The sequence below is a fragment of the Equus caballus genome, chromosome 8 (assembly GCF_041296265.1).
Source record: "Equus caballus isolate H_3958 breed thoroughbred chromosome 8, TB-T2T, whole genome shotgun sequence".
NCBI classification, from domain to species: Eukaryota; Metazoa; Chordata; class Mammalia; order Perissodactyla; family Equidae; genus Equus; species Equus caballus.
The window spans coordinates 22451679-22475341 of NC_091691.1; the positions used below are offsets into that span (position 1 = coordinate 22451679).

The following is a 23663-nucleotide window of genomic DNA, read 5'->3' on the forward strand; positions in this document are numbered from 1 at the left end:
TAAATCCATTATAAAACATTTAGAAACTACAGATTACTAAAAAAATAAAATAAAAAGTAAAGCCAAAAAACCCACTGCTATTTTACTCAATGTCTAATCCAACCAAAGGGAGTGGGGAAAGCTTTCCTTTCTGTCAGGTCTCTCCCCGCGTGTCCCCCCCACACCCCCCGCCTGCCCCAGAACCACAGTGATGGGCCGCGTGACTATTGTCCGCCCAGCTGGGGAGAGGGTCCCTCCACCCACCTCCTGAAGTCCCAGGGAGATTTGGATGATGCCAGAAGCAGCACAAGTCTCCATCCTTCTGGCGCCTTTGCCACCAGAAACATGAAGGTCTTTATGACTCTGGTGATTTTTACTGAGGTTTAACTGACATACAATCAAGTGACTAACCCCACAGCACAGAATATATTCTTTATTTGGCCCAGCTTTTTTCTGTGTATAATTCAGACCCAGATTTGAGTCCTGGCTCTGCCACAAATTGGCTGCATAACTCTATACAAGTCACTCCTTTCCACCTATGAAATGGGACAATTCTTCCCCCCTTTCCTACCCCCACTAGGTCATTGGGAAAAAAACAGATGAGCTTAAAATGACCTAAAATGCCAGATGGTCCCGTGCAGATGGAGGTGCTGAGGGGCAATGGATAATTCTGCTAAGGCTCCACTCCTTTCAGGATTCAGGCGTTTGCGGAATCTGCTTCTCTCTATTCAGTCAGAGGCAGCCCCGACCCCAACCCAAATCCTCACCAGAGCTCAGCAACCTGTCAGTTCCCTTTGGTCCAACACAAGAGAAAACTGGAGAGACTTGGAAGGTCTGGCCTCCTCTGAGAAGGAGCTCACACGGGATCTGCCAGGGACCCAGGAGGCCCAGAGAAAGCCTAGTCCTGCTCACCGTCCCCCAGACCTCCGAGCTGACTCTGGCCGCCCTGGCCTCCCTGAGGTCTCCACTGAGCACACAGGAGAAGGAACTGAAAAACTCAGCTGAACTCCAAGTACAAACTTTATTTCTATTACAAGGATGTTATTAATTATAATAATAATAGTAAAATAAAAAGAGGGGGAGAGGCTCTGATATTTGGTTTTCAGAGCAAGCCATGGAGGGTAAGCCCCTGTCCTGAGCAGGGCAGAGCCCAGCATGGCCCTGGCAGGGACAGGGCGCCCGGCCTTCTCCACAGGACGCAGTGAAGACGCTGGAGCCCGCGCTCCACCAGAAACAAGGCAGTGAAGCCACACGCCAAAGCAGAGATTAAATCAAAGCCCCAGGCCACTCGGCTCCAGCTCCACGCATCTGCAAACGCCCGCTCCTGAGTCTGTCCTGAGCGCCATCAGAGCTCCTCCACACAACAGAGGCCCAAACGCTCGAGTACGGAGACAGGACGCACGAGAGCTTACCCAAAAGTTTCCAAATTTAGGCCCCCACAGGGAAAAGAAGCACTTCACTGGTTAGTACCACGTTTCCAGAACTCTCTCCTCCACCAGGACCACACAGCACCAAGCAGCAGTGGTGACAGTACGTCAAAAGATGGAGCCCTGGTGGGCCGAGAGGCCACGGCTTGTATTCTGTGCTGCTAAAAGCCAGCAGCTAAAGCTGAAATATTTCTCAACAGCCTCTCTGTTAACCCTCCCTCAAACCCCCAAACTCCCACAGCACAGTCTCGAAAGACACAAAATGGCCGCAACCTAGAAAAAGTTAAAATCTGTAAGTCTCCCCTGCCCAGAGAGCCGGGGGCAGGGCCCGCACCGTGGCAAGTGCTGCTGTGCAGAGATGGAGCCAACGCGCGGCCTCTCCACAGACACCATTACTCCTCCTCTTCCTCCTCGGCATCCCCAGCTCCTTGCTGCTTGGGAGTTTTTGCCTGTTGAAAAATAGAATACAAAGTTTATGTACAAAGTGAAAAAGGGGGCCAGCCCTTGGCTGAGTGGTTAAGTTCGCGCGCTCCACTTCAGGGGCCCAGGGATTCGCAGGTTCGGATCCTGGGCGCAGACATGGCACCGCTCATCAGGCCACGCGGAGGCGGCGTCCCACATGCCAGAACTAGAATATACAACTGTGTACTGGGGGGCTTTGGGGAGAAGAAGAGGAAGAAGAAGAAGAAGAAAAAAAAAAAGGAAGACTGGCAACGATGTTAGATCTGGTGCCAATCTTTAGGGGAAAAAAAAGAAAGTGAAAAACCAGTACTCCTCCTTGAGAGCCCTGAAAACGTCAACCTTCTATAGAAAACTCCTCATCAAAAGCCAAAAGAACAGTCCTTCAGCCACAGTCAGCCCGAAGCCCAGCTCCTTCCCTGACTTCAAGAACCACAGCAGCCCCATCACTTGCAAGCCCTCACTGAGCATAAGGGCTGCATCCCTGGTTACCTTTGCAGTTCTGCTGCGGCAGCTGGCGGTTGCGGGGGTGACCCGGGAGTTCCTGCCACCTTCACTCCTCCCACTGAAAGAGAAGGATTGGAAACTCATTCCTGAGACGCTCCTGAGCAAAAGTCAGAAAATTCAGGGAGAACAGAAACAGCTGGAATCAGACAAAAGCAGCTCCCTGCTAGCAAACCAAACAAACAAAACCTCCACCAACAGCAAAAGAACATTCTAGAATCAGGCCACAACACAAGCAAAGTCCACACTTGCATGTTCTCCTGAGCTACTCACTCCCAAGCTCCACTCCGACTGATCCTCACCTTGCTCCGTATCTCCCCGAAGGCCCACGGGGGAACGGGGGCACAAGGGTTTCTGGGTAGAGATTTCGAACAGAGCGCATCACTGGAATATGCCCAGTGGCCATGGCCCCATTCTGGCTGTTTCGATTCCGCCCCCGGATGTCCTGGCTGTCTAAGTTATTGAGCTTCAGTACACGAGGCGGGCTGGGCTGGCACCCAGGCCTGGAGCCGGAGGCGGATGTTGATAGTCGGTTACACACAGCCGTCATATTGTTAATGGGTCTGCTGGGGGGAAGAGGGTAGGCGGGCCCGTTAGCCGTTTCCTGCTTGATATCATCCATGTAACCCGAGGATAGGTCTCCTGAGAACAGAAAAGAGCACCAGCTTTAGGGAGAAGCCTGCTCTTGCTCTTAGTGCTGGATTCGGGGCAGAACAAAAAGATTCTGGGTAGAAAACAACTGCCTCGCCCCTAACAGCTGCTGAAACTCTCGTCTCCAAGACAAGGTTAGGAACACTTTGTCCACACTGTACACTTACCACCTGGGTCCTCAGAAACAGCCTCCTAACACTCAACAACGACAGGCAAGCAAACTTTGAAAAATAATATCTAACTGGCTTTGTAGTGGTCAGGTTTCAAAAACAGCCTACTTGGGGCTGGCCCCGTGGCCGAGTGGTTAAGTTCGTGCGCTCCGCTGCAGGCGGCCCAGTGTTTCATTGGTTCGAATCCTGGGCGCAGACATGGCACTGCTCATCAAACCACGCTGAGGCAGCATCCCACATGCCACAACTAGAAGCACCCACAACGAAAAATATACAACTACGTACTGGGGGGCTTTGGGGAGAAAAAAGGAAAAAAATAAAATCTTTAAAAAAAAAAGGGTGCATATGCAAAAAAACAAAAACACAGCCTACTTGCCTAGTAACAAGGCTCTTAAATACCACTACTACTAGTAAGTTTAATAATAAGTTTAATTATATAAGTTTATATAATTATATAAGTTTAATAAGTTAATAAGTTTAATTTACTACTAGTAAATTTGAGTAACCTAAGCATATTTCAAGTAGAAGCAGGGACCCAGGGCAGCCACAGTTAGGCCTGAAAATCATCTTCGAATAATCGAGTAAGTGCACAGACAGGAGATGCCAGCTGAACAAGCACTGACTACTAAGCATGTCTCCTGGCTGTCCCCAAAGCCATTACCCTATAAACCTGCACTCGAAACAGCTCAGTCTCACATGGGACCACCACTAGCGGCAAGGGAGTCCCCAGTGAGACCCCACTGCGCCTGCTAATTCAGGACCAGGTAACCCCATGTTAGAGCAACAGCTGAGAAGTGAGAGGCAGGCTTGAGCCAGCAGCAGACCTGCGGCCTCGGCTCAGCCCTGTTAATACCCTGGTGTCTGACACGCCTCTTGGGCAGCTCTGGTGAGGTCTCTCGAGGCTGGAAATCCTGTCTAGGAATCCCTTCTGTCACATGGTTGTTTGCTGTGGCTGGGCGTTGGTCACACTGGTCCTAACAAAAAAAAAGCCAGAATTAGTACCTCTGAACTGAGTCATTCCTAGGAGGGAGCAGTGGGAGGAAAGGAAGGAACAGCAGGTTGGACACGCACCTTCTCTGAGGGGCAGGGGGTGGGATGACTTTGACCCCACTGAGAGGAAGGGCCTGGGACCAAGAAGAAGCACATCTGGAATGGAGCCGCCACTCACACGAGCAGCCAAGGCACTAGCAGAAGCACTCTCTGGTTTGTGCAGGGACGAAGGCAGGGCTGGTCTTGGAGCCCAGAAAATCATGTCAATACTTGGACTAGGGTATCTCGTGACTGCTTATTTCATAGTCTCCCCTAACAAGCAGTTACTTATCTACTGCTTGATCCAGAAGCAGAAATCTGTACTTCAGAAATTAATGTGCGGTGTTCTAGCAACAGCTACATGGCATCAACTACAGAAATGACCTGACAATACCTGCAGTGTCAGCTCCCCATAACAAACAAGATAGGGCAGAAAAGCTATTTTCACTAACAGTTGGAATCCTAGACTGCAAAAGCTGAAAAATGACTTCCGATTGTCTAGTCTAACTCCTTCATTTACAGACGTCCCCAGTGAGAACACGGGATCTTTCCAACGTCAACCATAAGGGCAAACCCAGCTCTCCTGCAATGCCACACTCAAAAGCCACCACAATGGAAGAACCCACCTGGTCAAAGGCAGAATGCGTCAGTGGCCTCAGGGAAACTCTCATCTAAACCTTTCTGGCAAACCTCCGTGCCTGCTTAAATGGAGTCCTGGTTCCTTGGTCCTCAGCTACTGACATGATGGTTTTAGTTGAAAGCCTGAGGGACCATATACCTCAGACAGCTCACAAAACAGCTCATGGCCAGTAGCCAGGTCAGGTGTGCACGCAACTTAAAGGCTAAAGATGTTCTCAGCTCCAGCCTCAGGTTCATTCAGAGGATCCACACGGAGTGAAATGGATGGGTCCTCCAGGGACTCGTACCTGGTGATGGAATAGCACCTCCTCTTCTAGCTGTACCCCGCAAAATTCACATGGGATGATGATGCTGTCCTCCACAGGGGGTGAACTGCTTAGGCCCATCAAAGAGTCTAACTGGTTACTTGCAGCCTGCTGCAGATATTTCTGGAAGATGACATCAGGGTCCTCCACCCCTTTAGGGGAAGGGCTGCCCACATTGAGTGAAGGTAAGGCACATGAAGGGTTACAGCTTGTCTGTCTCAAAAAACAGGTTAAAAAAAAAAAAAGCAGAGGTTAAGAAAAAAACTACATTCCTAAAACATTGTCTAGAAGTCATAAAATTTTAATAATGCTTAATATCAGGGAGAGGGACTAAAAAAGGTCAGGGGAATGCAGATAGAACATTTTACTTTTATTTTAAACATTTCTGTGCTTTTCCTTTTTTACTGTGTTCATGTGATTATTCTAAGTTAATTTGAAAAGATTCAACATTCTTCCCACAGCCATACAGTAACAGAGGCCCAAATATTCTTTGTTCTCCCTGCTAATGGATTTTCTTATGCTGCTCCCAAACCAAAAAGCAGATGTATTCAATACCGTATTATTCCACTTATGGGGAGAATGTATGTTCCACCCAGAGCACAGGGACTACTTCAGTTATGGAAATACCAGACTAGGCCAAACCAAATCAGAGAAAGCAAGAGTGTTTGTTGAAGAACTGGTCCCCTCCACCAGTAATTTTCAAACACCAAGGCTATTCTCGAATCATTCCTAAATGGCTCAAGAACATTCAATCACTCAAAAAATATTGGACACCTTTCACGTGCCAGGTATTGAGAGATTCAGAAACTAGGAAAACCCAGAAGATGTCCTCAAGGAACTCAGCCTAGTGGTGCAGACCAACAGGGGGTCAGGAGCCACCTGCCAGGGTGATGGGCTAACAGAGAAGTGGGCACAGGACTTGCGGGGAGCACAGGGGTGAGACCCCTGACCGAGGCTTCAGAGCGTCCCTCAGCATGGTTTCCTCAAAGTCACATCTGAAGCAAGTCTACAAGGAAGGGCTCTGTGTTGTTGGGTACATTGAGGAGGCGGCTGTGGAAGGCCACACACCTTCTAGGCAGAAAAAGTAAAGTGCAAAAATGACCCCTGACCCTTGCAGGGAACTGCAAGGACTTCAGCATGGCTCCAATAAATCAAACTGTGGCATGAGACGAGACTAGACTACAAGGTGGTCAGCAGACATGTACACTGGTCACCACGGCATGGAAGCAACTGGGCCTGCTGAAATAGACATTACTTTTTTCAAGAGGGGACAAGGCTGAGCTCTCATACCCAGATGGCAGTCACACCATGGGAAAGGACACAGCTGCTGCTCCTACCACAGGCATTGTACACAACAGTCTGCTCGAGACCTCCTTGGCCTGCAACACCAGCTACGCCCTGCACACATTCCTACTGAAAGCCCTCAGGGAATTCACAACACACCTGATGGTCAATCAGCAGCTCCTCTGGGTAGAGCTCCTCACAAAATTCACAAGGCAACATGGTGTCGTCAGCTGCACCTAGGTATCAGGCCACACAGTCAGACTCAAAATGAACAAGAACAAACCTGATTCAATCTTTTATCCCCCTTGTGGGGTCTTATATAAAAGCATGGCTTCCTTTGACATTCCTTGATGTAGCAATTAGCGGGGCTGTAAATCCTCAAAGGGAAACCATCTAAGAGACAAACTCTAGGAAAAAACTTCCACTATAGAAAGAGATTTACTCATCACTATTTCCTGAATAGCAGTCAAGTAGTAGCTTACCCACTGCTCTAATGAAGGAAGGAATTTAATTGTGTAATAACTAGGCACTAATCCTCAGAAAAAACTTAATGAAGTAGATCCTACATTAGCCTCATTTTACAGATGAAGGACACTACTAGCAGACAAATATCAGAAGAAACTCTCCTAGTACAAAATAGCAAAAACAATGCCAAACAAAAATAATTTGAGGGGCCGGCACCACGGCCGAGTGGTTAAGTTCATGCGCTCTGCTTTGGTGGCCCAGGGTTTTGCCGGTTCAGATCCTGGGTGCAAACATGGCACTGCTCATCAAGCCATGCTGAGGCAGTGTCCCGCATGCTTCAACTAGAAGGACCCACAACTAAAAATATACAACTATGTACAAGGGGGCTTTGGGAGACAAAGGAAAAATAAAAATCTTTAAAAAAAAAAAAAAGTAATTTGAGTTGGGGCTGGCCCTGTGGCCGAGTGGCTAAGTTCACAAACTCTGCTTCAGCAGCCCAGGGTTCGCTGCTTCGTATCCTGGGCACAGACCTATGCACCACTCATCAAGCCATGCTGTGGCAGCATCCCACATGGAAAAACTAGAATGACTTACAACTAGGACATATGACTATGTGCTGGAGCTTTGAGGAGGGGGAAAAAAAAGAGGAAGACTGGCAAGAGATGTTTTAGCTCAGAGTCAATCTTCACCCCCCCCCGAAAAAAAAACAACTAAGACAAAATAATTGGTAATCTAAAATTGTATGACCAGAGAAACTATCAAATACGAAGACAAAATAAAGATATTTTCAGACAAACCAAAATAGACAATTTACAATCAACAGACACTTTCAACAGAATTTCTAAAGAATGTACCTCAGGAAGAAATTTAACCTAGAAGGAAGTTCTGAGAAACAAGGAAGAATGGGTAAGCAAAGAAAATGGTAAACACATAGTAAATAAAATAATAAATACAATGAGTATATAAGAAATGTCTTTATCATGGTGTTAAAAAAAAAAAGAAGAAAGAATATTAACACACAGAGTAGCAATTAAGTCATAAAAGGATGATCTGAATTCTAAGGGTATTGTATTAATTGGGAGAAGTGTGACAAGGGTGATCAAATTTACTCTTTGTTAAGTTATATGTTAAAATTTCCAGAGCAATCACTACAAGAATAGAGACAGAGAATATCAATTCCAAATCAAGAGAGAGGAAAAACGGAATGAAATAGCAAACAAACAAAAGTCAATATAGGTATCTAAGAAATGACCAAGAAAAGAGAAAATAAAGGAAACTACATTGAATCCAGAATCTTCACTTGTGATTACTATGCTATTATAATTTTACTTTCTTCAGCACACATCGAAAATGCTCTGATGACAGTGAAGTCTGAAAGGTTGATAAGGAGACTCACGTTAAAAGATGCTGTTCAGGGGCTGGCCCCGTGGCCGAGTGGTTAAGTTCGCAGGTTCCACTGCAGGTGGCCCAGAGTTTCGTTGGTTCGAATCCTGGGCACGGACATGGTACCACTCATCAGGCCACGCTGAGGCGGTGTCCCACATGCCACAGCTAGAAGGACCCACAACTAAGAATATACAACTATGTACCAGGTGGCTTTGGGGAGAAAAAGGAAAAAAATAAAATCTTAAAAAAAAAAAAAAAACGATGCTGCTCAGAGTTTGGAAAAGACTTTCTTTGGGACTAAGGCATTTTCCTCAGGGAAAGAAGCAGCAACTATTAGCTGAAAAAACAGAATAGATCAAAGGTAACAAAAGGGAGAACCTGAATATCAACATCCCATAAAGGGTTGCCAACTTTAGAAATGGAAACGAATCCTAAGCCAAATACTGAAAAGCCTTGATCTGCTCCCAAAAATTCAGGAAGTCTCCCTAATAAAACCAGCTTTTAAACAATCCCATTGTATTATACACTCACATCCTTTTATATACAAAGAATATAAGGCTACCTAAGAACCTGCTGGAAATGATGACCTCTGCGGAGAACTAGGAGACTGTTATCAGTGGGTGAGAAGGAGACTTATATTTCCTTTTACACTCTTTTACAGTCTTCTTTTTTTATGACTTTTACCTGTTTTTTTTAACACCTTTATTGGGATATAATTCACATACAATGCACCCATTTAATGTGTATGCAATTTTTTTGTGTGTGAGGAAGACCGGCCCTGAACTAACACCTGTGCCAATCCTGCTCTATTTCGTATGTGGGATGCCGCCACAGCGTGGCTTGATGAGCCACAATGTGTAGGTCCGCGCCTGGGATGTGAACCCACGAACCACGGGCCGCCAAAGTGGAATATGCAAACTTAACCACTATGCCACTATGCGCATTTTTATTAGATATGCAAATTTTCTATTTCTAAAAACCCTCTACATATAAAAAGAATTATTATTATTTTTTTAATTAATGTTATGATAGATTACAACCTTGTGAGATTTCAGTTGTACGTTTTTGTTAGTCATGTTGTGGGTACACCTCTTCCCCCTTTGTGCCCTCCCCCCAACCCCCCTTTTCCCTGGTAACCACCGATCAGATCTCCTTGTCAATATGCTAACTTCCACCTACGAGTGGAGTCATATAGAGTTCGTCTTTCTCTGACTAGCTTATTTCGCTTAACATAATACCCTCGAGGTCCCTCCACATTGCTGCGAATGGGCCAATTTTGTCTTTTTTTATGGCTGAGTAGTAGTCCATTGTGTATATATACCATATCTTCTTTATCCATCATCAGTTTCTGGGCATGTAGGTTGGTTCCACGTCTTGGCTATTGTAAATAATGCTGTGATGAACATAGGGGTGCAAGGGACTCTTGGGATTTCTGATTTCAGGTTCTTAGGATAGATACCCAGTAATGGGATATTACTCTGCTCCTTTGTCGACGATTAGCTGTCCATAGATGTGTGGTTTTATCTCTGGGCTTTCAATTCTGTTCCATGGATCTATGGACCTGTTTTTGTACCAGTACCATGCTGTTTTGATCACTGTAGCTTTGTAGCATGTTTTGAAATCGGGGATTGTGATTCCGCCAGCTTTGTTTTTCTTGCTCAGGATTGCTTTAGCAATTCGCGGTCTTTTGTTGCCCCATATGAATTTTAGGATTCTTTGTTCAATTTCTGTGAAGAATGTTCTTGGGATTCTGATTGGGATAGCATTGAATCTGTAGATTGCTTTAGGTAGTATGGACATTTTAACTATGTTTATTCTTCCAAACCATGTGCATGGAATGTCTTTCCATCTCTTTATGTCGTTGTCAATTTCTTTCAAGAAAGTCTTGTAGTTTTCATTGTATAGATCCTTCACTTCCTTGGTTAAGTTTATCCCAAGGTATTTTATTCTTTTCGTTGCGATTGTGAATGGGATTGAGTTCTTGAGTTCTTTTTCTGTTAGTTCATTGTTAGTGTATAGAAATGCTACTGATTTATGTATGTTGATTTTATACCTTACTACTTTGCTGTAGTTGTTGATTATTTCTAATAGTTTTTCTATGGAATCTTTGGGGTTTTCTATATATAAGATCATGTCATCTGCAAACAGCGAGAGTTTTACTTCTTCATTACCTATTTGGATTCCTTTTATTTCTTTTTCCTGCCGAACTGATCTGGCCAACACCTCCAGTACTATGTTGAATAGCAGTGGTGAAAGTGGGCACCCTTGTCTTGTTCCTGTCCTCAGAGGGATGGCTTTCAGTTTTTGTCCATTGAGTATGATGTTGGCTGTGGGTTTGTCATATATGGCCTTTATTATGTTGAGGTACTTTCCTTCTGTACCCATTTTATTGAGGGTTTTTATTGTAAATGGGTGTTGGATCTTGTCAAATGCTTTCCCTGCATCTATTGAGATGATCATGTGGTTTTTGTTTTTCATTTTGTTGATGTAGTGTATCACGTTGATTGACTTGCGGATGTTGAACCATCCCTGCGTCCCTGGTATAAATCCCACTTGATCATGGTGTATAATCTTTTTGATGTATTGCTGTATTCGGTTTGCCAGAATTTTGTTGAGGATTTTTGCATCTATGTTCATCAGTGATATCGGCCTGTAGTTCTCCTTCTTTGTGTTGTCCTTGTCAGGTTTGGGGATCAGAGTGATGTTGGCTTCATAGAATGTCTTAGGGAGTACTCCATCTTCCTCAATTTTCTGGAATAGTTTGAGAAGAATAGGTATTAAGTCTTCTTCGAATGTTTGGCAGAATTCTCCAGAGAAGCCGTCTGGTCCTGGACTCTTATTTTTGGGGAGGTTTTTGATTACTGTTTCTATTTCCTTACTTGTGATTGGCCTATTCAGATTCTCCATTTCTTCCTGATTCAGTCTGGGGAGGTTGTAGGAGTCTAGGAAGTTGTCCATTTCTTCCAGGTTGTTCAATTTGTTGGCATATAGTTTTTCATAGTATTCTCTTATGATCCCTTGTATTTCAATGGTATCTGTTGTGATTTCTCCTCTCTCATTCCTAATTTTATTTATTTGAGATTTCTCTCTTCTTTTCTTGGTGAGTCTGGCTAAAGGTTTGTCGATTTTGTTAATTTTTTCGAAGAACCAACTCTTTGTTTCATTGATCCTTTCTACTGTCTTTTTTGTTTCAATATCGTTTATTTCTGCTCTCATTTTTATTATTTCCCTCCTTCTACTGACTCTGGGCTTTGTTTGTTCTTCTTTTTCTAGTTCTGTTAGGTGTCATTTGAGGTTAAAAAGAACTATTTTTAAGGAAGAAAATATAGACTAAAACAGTAGTTTTCCAGCCTGTGGGGACATAACCCTTTATGGAGACACAGACTCATCTTATGCAGTCTTTGAATTTACACGTTAACCAACCACAGTCTGGAACAGATGGTAGAAACAAAATATTTCACATATATATTTACTACTTTTCAAATCAGTATAATTTATTATACCTAAGAAAATATAAAAATTTTTAAAAAGGAAAAACATGTCATTACCTATCCAAGTTTTATTAACACTCTACCATTTACCTCCTTTAACCAGGCCACATAAGACCCAACTTCAATGTTTGGGTCCAGGACCAACTCCTATTTTATCTAAATCAACAACATGTTAAGAGTTAATCCTACTGTTCATATAGTGGCATGAAGAAAAATCATGGCTGAGAGCTGCTTAATTTTCCGTACAATCTCTTACAACTTGAACATTTTAAACATGACGTGCATCTCTCAAACATACTGCTCTCTAAACAAAAGACCCAAAGGGTGGTGTGCTGCTCACAATTCAACTTTCATTTTTAAAAATTTAGTTTTTATCTGTGAGTCCAATAATACTAAAAAAAAATTGTTTTTAAATGGGGGCAGGGAGGGAAGCAAAGTTTTTTATAGAAGAATGACAACAAATATAAGACAAAAAATAGAAACAGAAAATTCACCATTTTACAATTGCCATAGTAATACTTGATTCAAGCAAGAAACGTCAATGTGTACTAAAACTGCTGGATAAGAGAGTGTGCATATCCTGCTCCCCCGCAGTCTCAAGACACATCCTGCAGCCAGCTATAATAAAGGGAGATAAGAGACAGACCCCACTTTACTGAATAATAGGAAAAACTGACATCCTGAGGACACGGCACCACCAATGCAGCATTCCTGCCAAAATGTAATGTGAATCTAAACACCAGACAAATCTAAATTGAGAAATAGTCTGCAAAACAACTGGCCCGGACTCTTCAAAAGTGCCAATGTCCTAAAAGAAAAAAAAAGAGGATGGGGAACTAAAGTAAAGGAACCCAAAAAAAGAAGTAAACCTAACGCATAATCCTGGATTTTGAACACAAAATAAAGAAGTTCTAAAGGACATTATGTACAAATAGGGAACTTATGTTAAATTTCCTGATAGTGATATTCGCATCATGTTTACAAAGGAGAATGCCCTTGTTCTTAAGAGAGACATGCTGAAGTATTTAGGGATAAAGTGTTATGTCTGCAACTTATTCTCAAATGGTTCAGGGTGGAAAAATACATATATAAAGATAAATGCAAAGTACTAAAATTGGTGATACAGACGAGGGGTACAAAGATAGATATTCACTGTACGATTCTGACAATTTTCAAAAATAAAAAGTTGGCAAAAGCAAAGGAACAAACAAAAAAGGCAAATTAACTCATGAAAAACTTACAATTTTACATAAATTGTATAGTGTAAGACTTAAAAAACTGCAGAGAGAGGGTAGTGTGGAAGAAACAAACCTACCTTTTATGTCATTCAGGGTACTGGGACCTCCACGGGACTGGTCCGCCTCCCATATGCTCCTCCAGAAGTCCTGCTCTGCCACCCGGGGGGCCTGGCCTTCATTTTGCAGACTTAGGGCCAACATGAAGTCCAAGTCTGCACTGTCTTCCCCCACCTCTTTGCGGGGCTGTCGGCTTCTATTCCTTTCCTGCCTTTCTTGTTCTTCCACTGGAAAAAAACCAACCAGTACTCAAGACATATTAGAGATGTTGCCATCCCTCAGCTCAGGTCCATGCCTGGCAAATATTCAAGGCTGACAGGCATCTGTGCAGGAACAAGAAGCTCAGCCATACAGTTCTCACAGGACTCCAAATATTAAGTCTGCCGTGATCAAAGGCTCCATTATTCTTCTAATTGTTTTATTAATAAGCAGTATTATTGAGCTGTAACTATGAGACAGGCACTGTGCTAAACATTTTACATATATTTTCTCCAACATAGCAGGTTTAAAGCCTGCGGTCAGACTGCCTGAAGTCAAACCCCAACTCTGCTACTTACTTGCCCTAAGACCGTTGTGAGAACTAAATGAGCTAATACACGTCAGCACTGGACAAATGCCTGAAGCACACAGGGTACAGTGGGTAAATTTTGGCTATGAACAGCACTGTTGTCATCACCACCAACCCTAACTGTACTCCACTGGCAAAGAGGTCCTGTCACTCCCATCTCCAGGAAAGCCAGGTGTTCTCCCTAAGCGTACCTAGCTACAGTCAGGTTTCTATAATTAAAATCTATTTGGCCCCAAAGCCCTATTCCCATTTGTCCTGAGATTTTGATATCATTCCAGTTTTCTAATCCCAAATGCAACTCACACAGATTATTCTGAACTAGAAACGGGGCTGTCGTGCTCCTTTGGCTGGTAGTCCTATTACGGAAAAGGTCTGATTCAAACGCTCTCAGGGGCCTTCGGGGTAGCCTCATGGGTGGGTCCAGAGCCTCGATTTGTCTGAGGAGCTGGGATGCAATCCAGATGCCATCTTGACCCCAAGACTCATCATATGCGTTAGGAGGCACGTCAGCCTCATCTTTCTTTTCCTCCTCATCTCTCCCACAAACTTCAGGGTGAGTCTTCAGATCTTTCACCAGGACATTGCGCCCACAAGTGCCACATAACTCTGTCCGGGCACCACAGTAATCTTCATGGTCCTTCAGTTTGAGAACAGAAAGTTCCAAATCACAGTGCTGGCAAAGGGCAAGCCGTAGAGGACACTCAGTCTCCTGCAACACAGAGTAATGAGGCAGTTACTATGCGGCTCTAAGGGAGGCCATGTTTTAACCCAGGGCAAAGAGAGCAGAGTCCTAACTTTAGCATGTTCTTCCAACCCTAGCTTCGCCTGCCATGCTTGTCTACATATTTAAGAGTCACAGCTTCCCTCTTTGTCCCTGTCACCAGGTTCTACAAAAGGAAGGCAATTTTGCACAGGAATTTACTCACTTAGCCATCCTATCATGATTTTGTGCACACATTACAAAGTAACTCAAAATCTTTGCCCAAGACCAAAGAGCAAAAAGCTAACAATTCAGATCCGTTTGTCAAAGCTCCACCAGCCCATTTCCCCTGACGACTCCAATTTGTCTTAAGTACTAAGTAATGAGGAAAAGAGACTGCCCTTGAGAAACACACTCATTTCTCCAATCTGCTATGCACTCTGTACACATCTGCATACAGCACTGGCTTTAAACTGCCCAAATAAGCCAGGAGTCACCAGCGAAGAGGACCCCAAGAGTGTAAATGTACTCAGTGGATGAAGGACAAAACTTTTACCAAGTTCAGATACTTTACAACCACTGTGCCACAGAGCAAAAATTTCTTTTCATACAAATTAAAACTAAATTATATTTTAAATGCTACTTCAAACATTTTTAGCATTGTTCATATATACACAGAATATCTCTTGGAGAAAACACAGGAAACTGCTAAAGAGGGCCTAGGACGAAGGGTAGAAGAGAGACAATTTTTACATATATGCTTTTGTGGCTTTAAAATTATATACCAGGTTATTATACCAATTCAGAATGATGTTTCTTAAAAAAAGTTTTATTATGGGACCAGCCCGGTGGCATGGTGGTTAAGTTCGCATGCTCTGCTTCAGCAGCCTGGGGTTGGCCAGTGCGGATCCCAGGTGTAGACCTACATACCACTCATCAAGCCACTCTGTGGCAGCATCCCACATACAAAATAGAAGAAGATTGGCACAGATGTTAGCTCAGTGACAATCTCCCTCAAGCAAAAGAGGAGGATTGGCAACAGATGTTAGCTCAGGACCAATCTTCCTTCCCACCCAAAAAAAAAAGCCACTGATTTAAGTTACTCAACAGCAAAAGAGCAAACAATGCTGGCACATACCAGATAATATAGTAAGTACTTTGTTAACAACCCTAAAAAGTGCTAGTAACTCACCAGAACAGCAAATAAAGTATAATTCTTTTTTTTTAAAGGAGAAGTTTTTAAAACTCTTTAGTTAATCTCCGGTCTACCACTTGTCACAGTCTGACTTGCAGGAATGTTAGGAAATACTTTGTACTTGTACTTTTATAATGACTGATGTGTCACCATGTGAGTCCCAGAAACAGCTGGGAGAGAAGCTAGAAGAGGGGGCAATTGATTAGAGGTTGTTTTATGCAGCAGGTAGATGTTAGAGCCAGAGAAATACTCATTACCATTGTTAATGTGACCTCAATCACAACCCAGCCCCCACCCCTGACTCCCCACCCCGTCTTGCTGGTGAGGCCTAGTGAAACACAAGCCAAATGCTCAGAAAAAATCATGAAAGTAAGAGTGCTGAAGTATTAATGAGACATTTATCTTTGAGCTGTGGGGTTATAAGTGGTTCTTGTTTTCTTTTTACATTTTCTAAATTTCCTACATTGAATACAAATTATCTTTTGAAATTATAAATTATTTTTACATTCATATGCACACTCTTGTGTGACGACCAACTAAATTGTTCTTGGGATTTTTTTAACTGATGAATTATGCCCATTCAAAAAAATTACGCCCATTCAATTACGGCCAGTTTTATCTCAACTAGGAACCAAATGCTACTATGTTCTCTCTCACCAAATGCTCTCTGAAGAATTTCTTTGGGTGTAAACAGCGTGTTATCCAAGTGATCAAGAAGTCAAAATGAAATTACAAGATGTAAGGTAGGCTGTGTGCTAAAGAGGCCATCCCACACTGACCACACCAGGCTTAGCTCAGCACTCAGTTAGGCTGCCAATAGCCAAACCCCAGCAGAAATGACAGACACAGTTTCAAAGGTAAAGGCTCTGAGGCGAGCATGGGCACAAGAGCCATGCAGCCGGATCTGGCAGCAAACAGCCCAAGCATCAGAGAGGCTTCAAGAGGCATGTGCACGGAGTTGGTGGAGAACAAAAACTCAACCAGACTGGCTTCTGCTCTGCATGCGGCTCTGTAACCTCAGGAGGACAGGCGTCATGTAACTCACTCCATTCACAGGACAGCAAGACTAACCTCATGCTTCTTTAACTGCCTCTTCTCCAACTTCTTATTACATTTGCAGGTGACCTAGGGTAAGAAGAATATAAATTGGCTTTGCGACAACATGCTCACTTGCTCTTGCACAACAGCAAGTGTAACACATTTATGAACACTTGAGTACTTGGTGGCTCACCTGACAGTGTTCTGTGGCCATGTGAGTCTCCATGTCAGATTTGGGAAATGGTTCCTTGCAGACAGGACACATACCAATGTTCCTTCGGCAGTGGAGCTCATGGATGGTAAAGTTAATCACAGGAATATCTTTTTTGCTATGGAAATAGATCAAAGAAAAAGGAAAGCGTTACTGACTGATCCATGCACAGTGGTAAAACGGCAATCTGTCCTGTCCCATCTTTACTCTCCATTATTTCTCTTTGGTGAATATCTAATCCATAAGCTCTTATAAGTCTGTCTTTTATAGTTTTAATCTACATAGTCTACAAAACATTTCAAAGCAAGATGACTGATCTGCCTCCAGCCATAGTCATACCCCCAATCTGAAAGACCAAGACACCAGATAAATGTAAATTCATTTTCATCCAATGGTCGAACTATCAAGGCACCTCCCACAGAAAAACTGGAAGGTGACACAGAAGAACAATCAACTCTGATAGACGGGAAGAAAACTCAAAAGGATAAGGAGGGAAACCACCAATGTCTTGACGCATTTAACTTCCCCTATTTCTTCAAAACCAATTCAGTGTAATTTTTTTTAACTGTAGAATATTAAAATAGATAGTGGAAGGAGCCATAAATCAAAGTTATCATCTAAATCTATTAACTTAACAAAAATTAAAATTAGTAAATCCCACTATTAAGGATGTTGTGAAACTAAGCACTCCAATACATTACTAGTGGTAGTGTAAACTGCTTAAAAATAGCTTGAATGGGCCAGCCCCAGTGGCCTAGTGGTTAAGTTCAGCACTCTCCACTTCAGCAGCCTGGGTTCGGTTCTCAGGCACAGACCTACACCACTCTGCTGGTGGCCATGCTGTGCTCATGGCCCACATACTAAAAAACAGAGGAAGATTGGCACACGTTAGCTCAGGGGTAATCTTCCTCAGGAAAAAAATAGCCTGAAAATTTGCTTCTAGGACCATAAAATTATACATTCTTTAACCTAGTAATCCCACTCTCGGGATGATGAAGATTCTCATTAGTGTCATAAAATGGTAAAAAAATGAAAATCATTAAAATGTTTAAATAATAAGGAAACAGCAACAGCTAAGCCAAATATGGTACACCAACAAATTAAAAGAAGCAAGCTATATCATGATTATAAATCATATGTGCACAAATGCCACAAAAAATTAAAGCCAGTAATTACTGCTTAGGATGCAGAGATTCTAGGTTCTTTTTTCATAATTTTGACAGTAATTTTAACAGCAAAAAATAATAATAATAAAATGTTTACAGTTTTTATTTTAGAGGGCTATTCAGGATAACCTATTGACATAGAGCATTTTATATACACAAGGCAACTAAAATTTTAGAATGATAACAAAAAATATTAAGGACCACATAAACAAGCAAGAATCAAAAGCAGCTGTCAGGAACCACAAAGCATCTACTGTTACACATTCTCCCCTCTTAGGAAATCTTGAAAGAGAAAGATAAAATATTTGCAATAATCACATGAAACAGTTGCCTGCTGATTTTGTTTTTTTAAAATTTAACTGCTGAGATAGTCCCACCAAACATTCCAATTGGACAAAATATCAGTATACTCACTTCCCACCTACAGATAAAACCAAGATATTTTAAGTGAGATAAACGAGAATACAATCCCATATCTAGATAAATCTGCTAAAAGCGCCAAGGAAGGACTAGCAAGTTAAAGATGAAATTTCATTTTAGATAGAAATGATTGAAAGGCAAGCCAAGCCTTCCAGAAACCCTCAGTAGCTCTCCAAACACTAAACACAATGAGCCAGAAACCAATTCTTTAATACATGCAAAAATAAAAAGTTGAACCTTCTAACATTGAAGCTTCTGTAACCTAGAACTGAGCTCTCCCCACAATCAGTGATCCCTAAGAGATAATATGCAAACATCTTTAATCACAAAAAACCGGGTTTTTTTACCGGCCCAGTGGGTCCAACCACAGCCCATATTTTGAAGACTAACTTTTCTTAAGGAACAACAACATGGCTCTAAAGACAAAAATTTAAAAACTAGAATTTAAACAGGCTTACTCAGATGAGGGGTCTGTGAAGGCCCAGTCAGCCTTCCATGTTAATCTGCTTTTCTCTTTAAATAAATTGCTTTGGCTCTGAGTACTTTGTTTTCATTAGCTTTCTATTAACTTACCCTTTTTGTTTTTTTAAATCCCTTAGCACTGTTATTTACATACTGTCCTAGGATTGAGATTCCTTCAAATTGGAGTACACTGAGAAAAATAAGAGTATCTTAACTGACACTAAAGCCAAGATGCCTGTTTTCTAACAAAATCATAATAATTTTTCTCTTGTGGTTATTTGTATCATTGATTACTTTGTATCAGCAACAGTACATATAAAACTCAAACAAAGCTAAAATAGTTTTTTAAATGGCAGAAAGTGATAGTGGCATAGTAGGAAAAAATATCCTATAAGGCAAGACACCCTGACAGAAATGAAATCTTAATTCTATGCAGGGAAAGAATATTGTAACCAGCAGTTGCTCTGATTATATCCTGATTCTGCCCAAAGGCTGAGCAGAAAGAAAAAGGCAATAAAAAAGGAAAAATCGCTACCTGGCTTGAGCCTTTCACCAATCTGCATCAAACTTATTTTCCTTAATTGACATCTCTTTCCTTCTACCACAATTTGCTAACTTAAACGTAGCAGACAGTTCTGTGTTGCTTTTTCTTTAGCTTTCAGTAAGAACACTTGTGTATCACTAAAATACCAAGCTCCTGAGGAAATCCCAAGCAGGAGTCAGCTGATTATTAGCTGCACTTCTAAGTTTCACTTCAGCAAGAAAGAGTTGCTCTTTCTTGTCACTCACATAGGTTAAAAACACCAAAATAGAAAGCTTAACATTCAAGACTGCACCCAGGCTTCACTAACAGTCCTGGAATCATGAAATGACAATGATTAAGCTGGACTGCCGGAAGACTTTGACTTTTTTTTTTAAAGCACTGGAACATTCCTTTAGCAAAATCCTTTATAAAAACAGCTGAGCTGCTCTGGTTGAACTGCTCTCTCACTACTAGATGGGAGAGCCAAGCTCACTAAACCATGCTCCCAAAACTCAAAGACAGCCACTGTAGCCACTCAGGGATATCCTTGCAACACACTTTGAAAAACACTGATTTAGTCCAAATATTTTATTATATTTTTAGTATCTTTTAAAAAATGTATGATGATATTTTTCAGAAAGACAGAAAATAAATTTCCTTGTTTATAGGTCAGAAAAGTGAGGCTCCAAAGCAGTTAAGTGACTTGCAAAAAGTCACTAATTAAAGGCAGGAACCAGAGCCCCCACCTCCCAGCTTTATCCCATCACTCTAGTCACTACTCTATGCTACCTAAACCAACCATCCTGTCAGGTTACCAAAACAGGCAACTTCATCCAAATTGTTAAAAAGGCTTTCGTCCCATCTATTTGCACGACATATTCTATGGCTCCAATTTTAACCTGCCAATAAATAAACACTTTAGAGAAGCTAGTTTGTCCTCATTCCAACAACATTTCTTAAATTTCTCACCAGTTGTCACACAGCTGAGTGCTCTGGTCTTCTAGAAATTCAGCCATCTTTAGCTCTTCCTGAAAACTACAAAGGAAGAAGTGTTAACTTTCAATTTCATTTCTGCTTTAAGGATGACATGCAAAACACACAAACAAAAAAACCAGTGCACAGAAAACGCCATTGAAACTAGTGTGTTAAAGCGTTTTAATACCCAACAGACTTGGGTTTCACTTTTTATTATTTTTTAATTTTCACTTTAAAATAATCTGGCTTGTAAAAACAGCACAGGGAACTCCCATACACCCCTCACCCAATACATCATAAATAACCACAGTAAAATTATCAAATATGGTAATTAATCTACGGATCTTATTCAAATTTCACAAATCATTCCACTAATATCCTTTTTCTGGTTCAGGATCCAATCCAGAGTCACATATTGAATTTAGTTATTTGTCCTTAATCTTTTTTGATATGGGATATTTCTTCAGTTTTTCATAACCTTGTTAAGTGTACTGGCTAGTTATTTTGTAGAATGTCCTTCAGTTTGGGTTTGATGTTTTCTCACAATTAACACATTTTTGGCAAGAATACCACAGAAGCGATGTTGTGCTCATCTCGGTGCATTATGTCAGAAGGCACATGATGGCAGCAGTCTTATTTTTACAGGTGATCTTAACTTTGATCACTTAGTTGATAGAGTGTCTGCCAGGTTTCTCCACTGTAAAGTTTTCCCTTCTTTTTAAACAAGATGTCAAGGCTGAAAGCAGAATGCTGGCAACTTTATTACCAATATTTACTTTAGATTATTCCTTTATAGGGCTCTTTAATGGTTTTGACATTTCCAAACTAACTCACTTTTCAAAACACATATTCATTCATTCGACATGTTAATTAAGACCCTGTATGCCAGACACTGTGCCCTGGCACTAAGAATACTTCACAAACTACAGAAATATAGCATCTGATCTAATATAGTACAGAAAAAAGTAAGCAAAGAAATAGATACACCCTAAGGTGAGTACTTTGATGGAAAGGTCCACAGACAGATGGTGTGGAGGGGACTTTAGACAAAGGTGGTGAGGAGGGAAGAACCTTCTGAGATGACACTTCAACTAAGACCGGAAGTGCCAAGAACCAGCCGTGTCAAGAAGGCAGAAGTGGGGGAAAATCCACTCAGGCAGTAGGCCTGGAAGGCAACGAAAGTCAAAGCAGATCTGGAAGAGCATGATGAAAAGGGGTAATGACTCGAGAAGGGCTTATCGTGTAGGACACAAAGGATATTGGACTATATTCCAAGTCCAACGGTCAAGCATAGAAGGGTTTTAAACTAGGCAATGACGTGACTCAAGATCTCCACTCCGACATGAATGTAAACCAGGGACAGGAAGCACCTATCTGTGCAAACAAATCACGTTTCTCAGGGTGTCCGACTGCCTCCTGGCGTGATCGATCCCGGCCAGAACCTCGCACGAGGGAGGTGCCCAGTTTTCCAGCTGCAAGGGGATTGCGGGCGGCCCATTTGAGGGTCCCACTCAGGCTCTGGCGCTCAGCAGACGCGCGATTTAAGCTCCCTGGGGTTAAATTCCCCACGCGAGGGTCGCCGCGAGAGGCCCCTGAGCGAAGGCACGGAGGTGCCTCGGAACAGCAATTCAACCTTGGACCGAGCCCCCCTCGCGGACCCCGCGGCCGCCCCTCTGCCTAAGTGGGCAGGACTCCCCCACCCCGGGGTCCAGACCCGGGAAGCCGTTCCCAACCGCCCCTCCCCCGCGCGGCCGGGAGGCGGGGACGCGGAGCGCAAGGGCAGCGGCTTTGCGGATAGCAGCAGTTAACGTTTCCCGGGCGCTATCGATCGCCAAACGCCTCGCACGGACAGTCTCCTAAGCCAGCCCACAAGCCTGGGAGGAGAGGTCATCATCCCCACTTTAGAGACCGCGCAAGCCGAAGTCCGGGGAGACAGTTACCGCCGCACGGCGGCTCCGAAGGGGACTCGAACCCGCGTCGCCGGCTCAGAGCCCGCACCAGGCCGCCGCGAGCGCACGCCGGCAGCTCGAGGCCGGGCCCAGCTCGCCCGGGCGCGGTGCCCTCCGCCGCGCTCCGGCCGACGCCCGCTCCCCAGCCGCCCGGGCCCAGGCCGCGAAGGGGCGGCGCCGCCGGGGAGTGAGGCTCCGGCTCCTGAAGAGAAAGCGCGGCCTCCCCACTGGCCGGAGGAGACGGGAGGGCATCCTTCCCCTTACGGCCGCGACCCCCCGCCCAGAGCCCCCTCGCGCACATCCCGGTCCGCGGGGCGCCGGCCGCCTCCCGAAGCCGAGGCCGCAGGAGGCTCCCCGGGCGCGGGCCGCCGCGACACTCACCCGCGACGAGAAGACGGACGTCGAGCCCAGCCGCCAGCCACGGACACCCAGCCTCCTCAGTCGGCCCCCACAGCGAACAACGGCCCCCAGGGCCGCCTCACCACTTCCGACCGTCGCGGAGGAGCACGCCCATTGGCCACGGGCAGCCCCGGCTGTCGGCCCATTGGACAGCGCCGCTGTCGCTCCCAGGGCCCCGCCTCCTGCGTGTCGATTGGCTCCTCAGAGCTACACGGGGGCGTGTCCCTGAAAGTCCCAGCCCCTGCACATCTGGAAGGAGGGGCGGAGAGACCTGAGTTGTGATCCTTGTTCTGGGCCTAGCAACTAACTGCCCGTGACACAGGTTAATAATATTTTCATGAATAATACGGTACAAACATTACTAATATACCTAATGTATTAAGATAATGGCATTTGTTCTCTTGTCATGAGCCGTTAATACTTATTAGTCATTCTTGTTGCTATTATAATGACCTCATGCTAGACATCTGCAAGGCTCTGCCCATATTTGAGCACTTTGCTTTTTGCAGTGGAAGAATGAGCACCTCAGAGGCAGGTTGGAGTCCCAGTTTTTCCACGTGCTGTCTATATGGATTCTCTGAACTCCTCTTCCCTCTTGCATAAAAAAAAAAAAAAAAACAGAATAAGGCCAAGTGGTTGTGTTCCAACTCTGCTTTGGTGGCCGAGGGTTTCACCATTCGGATTCTGGGCACGGACATGGCACCGCTCATCAAGCCATGCTGAGGTTGCGTCCCACATAGCACAGCCAGAAAGACCTACAACTAGAATATACAACTATGTACTGCAGGGCTTTGGGGAGAAGAAGAGAAAAAGAAGGTTGGAAACAGATGTTAGTTCAGGTGCCAATCTCTAAAAAAAAAATAAATAAATATTTAACTATAACTGAGAACATACTATTTACAATACAATTTAAAATCATAATTTTACTACAGATTATAATTTCAAAATGTTCACGATGCAGTGCTAAGTAGGA

At 43.5% G+C, this 23663-nt stretch overlaps 1 protein-coding gene across 3 annotated transcripts; it reads right to left on the reverse strand.

The window, feature by feature from the left end:
- Nucleotides 1-981: 981 nt before the first annotated feature.
- Nucleotides 982-22805, reverse strand: TRAFD1 (TRAF-type zinc finger domain containing 1). Of its 3 annotated transcripts, none has more exons than XM_023647139.2 (12): nucleotides 22673-22805; nucleotides 20337-20402; nucleotides 16779-16914; nucleotides 16619-16672; nucleotides 13956-14361; nucleotides 13105-13311; nucleotides 6607-6683; nucleotides 5146-5376; nucleotides 4044-4164; nucleotides 2672-3011; nucleotides 2358-2430; nucleotides 982-1855 (listed from the first exon to the last, which is right to left on the reverse strand). In XM_023647139.2, exons 2-12 carry the CDS (start codon nucleotides 20381-20383, stop codon nucleotides 1799-1801), a joined length of 1749 nt encoding a protein of 582 aa, XP_023502907.1. In that variant the 5' UTR covers nucleotides 20384-20402; nucleotides 22673-22805; the 3' UTR covers nucleotides 982-1798. The 3 variants fall into 3 exon arrangements, with proteins under 3 accessions (XP_023502907.1, XP_023502909.1, XP_023502910.1); XM_023647141.2 differs by lacking the exon at nucleotides 22673-22805 and adding an exon at nucleotides 22283-22416; XM_023647142.2 differs by lacking the exon at nucleotides 22673-22805 and adding an exon at nucleotides 21713-22293.
- Between the last annotated feature and the right edge of the window lie 858 nt (nucleotides 22806-23663).